At 63.5% G+C, this 3,263-nt stretch overlaps 1 protein-coding gene across 1 annotated transcript in view; it reads right to left on the minus strand.

Annotated features, from left to right (window-relative positions):
• CUX1 (cut-like homeobox 1) overlaps positions 1-3,263 on the minus strand; it is a 351,136-nt gene that overhangs the window by 8,835 nt on the left and 339,038 nt on the right. Inside the window, exon 15 of the mRNA XM_010854333.1 lies at positions 2-110. Coding sequence (XP_010852635.1) covers positions 2-110 — 109 coding nt within the window. The remainder of the gene's footprint in view (position 1; positions 111-3,263) is intronic.

Below are 3,263 nucleotides of genomic sequence, written 5' to 3' on the forward strand. Positions count from 1 at the left end.
GATGGACTGGATGGTGCTGAGGTCCTGCTCCAAGCGGGCGATCAGCTCCCTCTGCTCAGCTGCCGTGGCCGTGAGCTCGGTGACGTGGACCTGCAGCTCCGCGCAGCGCCCTGGGCCAAAGGAAGACGTGGCCGTCAGAGGGACCTGAGGTGCGCGCCCTGCCCTGTGCCTCCCAACACACAGCCTGTGCCCCTGCCCAGCACTAGAGCAGCAGGCAGGGGCAGGGCACTCCTGACGTGGGAACTCACTCTGCCCAAGAATTCTCTAGGTTTGGGAAGGAAGGAGCCCAGGTCAGAGATTTAGGAGAAATGCCCCCCACCCCCCACTGAGCCCCAGCACCGCAGTGACCAGCCCCTCTCCCTCTGCAGGCCTCACGCCCCATCAAGCAGGGCAAGGAGGCTGAACCCATGGAGCCCTGAACTTCCTCCAGGGCTGATGCTCTGCGATAAGGACCAGAGGGAGGCCCCGGCGGGTAGGGAAGGGGGGAAGGTGAGGGAGGTGCAGTGGGCGGTACAGGGGGGCAGGTAGACTCCCCTCAGACCCGACGGGAAGGGGTGCTGCCTCTGGAATGGACCTCAGACTTGCTCAGCCCCTCCCCCAACAGGCTTCAGCACACGTCAGGGATGGGGCGGCGCCCCCGGGACCTCCCTGGTCCCCAGTCCCCGGGGCCCTCTCCCCTGTCCCAGCACCAGGTGTCGTCTTTACAATAAAGCAAATCCCGAGTAGTTCTATGTGGAGACTTCCCTGCGCTGGGGGAGGGTGGGAGACATTGATGAGTCTCCCCGTGGGTGCCTTCAGCTGCTGTCGACAGTGGGGACAGCAGTGGCCCAGGAGAGGGCAGGCCTGGGTTGGAGGAAATCAGTCCTGAATACTCATCGGAAGGACTGATGCTGAAGCTGAAGCTCCACTACTTGGGCCCCCTGATGCGGACAGCCGACTCACTGGAAAAGACCCTGATGTTGGGCAAGATTGATGGCAGGGGGAGAAGGGGGTGAGAGAGGATGAGATGGTTGGATGGCATCACCGACTTGATGGACGTGAGTTTGAGCGAGCTCCGTGAGAGGGTGAAGGACAGGGAAGCCTGGCGTGCTGCAGTCCCCGGGGTCGCAGTCGGACACGTCTGAGCGACTGAACAACAGCAACCCTACTTCTGGTTGGCTGTGTGACTCTGGGCAGCGACCTGCCTTGTGTGGGCCGCATTTACAGAATAATAAACCCTGCTGGTTGCTGCAGAGATGGTAGCCCAGGCCGGAGGCCTTTGAGGGTAGATGGTACGGCCACCAGGGGGCAGTGTGGCCCCAGAAATGTCCCAAGGCCACGGGCTGCAGGCAGGGAGACACCCCTCACCATGGGGCCTGCTCGCCGGCCAGCCCCTCCCCGCAACTGCTCCATCTCCTAGGTGCCGGGTGCACACCAAGCTCTTCACACATCTCACCACGGTGCGATCGGTCGGATACGATGATTTTACAGACGGAACTACCAAGGCTTCCCGGCCTGGGACCCAGACCCCCCCAGGGTGTGCACCCTCCGCCGTGATGATGCGCTCCCCACGCCAGGATTCAGGCCCCAAGTGGACCTGACCCGTCCGTCACCACTGGGCTCCCTCTTCACCCGGTGGGTAGGTGGTGCTGCCTAACATGAGGGGTCTGAGACAAGGCGGGGAAAGAGGCCACACCTGAGGGCAGGGCTGGGGCGTGGAGGGAGGGCTGGTGGGGGGCAGGTTTAGGGTCTGGCCTTCAGCCTGCAGGCCCAGAGAGACCCACAAAATGCAGCGCCCCCTGGGCTGCGCAAGGAGGCCTTGGTGAGCGTCGCATACACTTAGGAGGGAGGTGGACGGGGCTTGTGGTGAGGGGTAGGCAGAGGGCGGCGTGATTAGTGGTGAAGGGCTTGGACCGAGGGAGGGGACAGGTTTGGTTCTGGGCACTGGGCGTCCAGAGGGACGGCCACAAACAGGAGCAGGTCCAGAAATGGCTCTGGGCGGACAGGCCTCGGGGGATGAGCAGGGTGGGGAGCCCAGAGAGGGCTCAGGTGGGCAGCCGCCCACCCCGAGGGGCAGAAGGGACAAGGCGGAGGCTGGGGAGCCTGTGAGGCAGCCCGGTGTCGGGCCCACGAGGTGTGCGCCGAGCGATTGCGAGGGGACCCAAGCGCGGCCGGAAGGTTGGACAAAACGCTGGTGAGATGATCCCACAGCCAGGTCTGGGGGAGGAGTGACTCGCAGCTCCAGGAGCCATCTGTGGGCGCATGTGTGCCCAAGTCTGGTGCCCTGGGGGTGGGCACGCCGGTCCCTTCCCATGGAGGTCCCTGACAGCAAGCCCTCTGTCTTACGTGGTTCCCCCAGACAGCGGGGGCCAGGCCACGGCCGCTGCCGCCAATGTTCCCGGACACTCGGTGAGCCACCGAGGAGACCTCTGGGGGTGCAAGGCTGAGTGTGTGGGTGGCTGTCCCCTAAGAAGTGTCTCTGGGTGAAGCTGAGGGCCATCCTGGCAGGCATGGAGGTGACTGCCCAGGAGGCACAGGGAAGAAGCTGGGCAAAGGCAGGGCGGCGGAGGCGATGGGGCAGGGGGCTACCAGAGGGCCCTAGGGGGTGGCAGGAGACCTGCCACCCCTCCCTTCCTTCCGTCTCCTCTGCTGAGGGTGGAAACACAACAGACTGAGGTTTTGGGATCACATCGCTGAGTGGCCACTTGGTGTCAGGGGAGGGTCCTGAGCTGGAGTCTGGCAGGCCTGGGCTTGAATTTTGGCCCTGCGGCATGGCGATAGAAGGTCCTGGAAAGACCCGTGATCCCCACTGTCACAGAGAACACACGAGGGTGGGCCTGTGCCTGGAACTGGCCCCCCAAACGGGGAAGGGGTGAGCGGCTGTGTAGCTGGGCTCTGGCAAGTCTGAAGCGCTTAGTGGAACACATAGGGGGATGCACGTGGTGGAAAGTGGGGCCCAGGGGTCTGAGGCTGGAGGTGCAGGTCAGGGAGACATCCAGGGGTCTGAAAAATGCCTGGACAGGACTTCTGGGGATGTTGACATTTTCTGGGGTGTCCCTGGAATGACCCAGAGAGGAGATGCAGGAAGCAGGGCGAGATCAGGAGGAAGCATGTTAAAGCCCCAAGTTGAATCACGACCATCCATGAGTAAGGGGGGGGTCACCGGTATCTCAAGAAAGGCTGGAGAGTTTGGTCAGGGTGGTGGTGGAGTGAGGGGTGGCAGGGGTGCAGAGGGGGGAATGTGGGGACAAGCCCACTCCAGACAGACACCAGATGGGGGTGGG

The sequence above is a fragment of the Bison bison genome, unplaced genomic scaffold (assembly GCF_000754665.1).
Source record: "Bison bison bison isolate TAMUID 2011002044 unplaced genomic scaffold, Bison_UMD1.0 scf7180017864340, whole genome shotgun sequence".
Classification (NCBI taxonomy): Eukaryota; Metazoa; Chordata; class Mammalia; order Artiodactyla; family Bovidae; genus Bison; species Bison bison.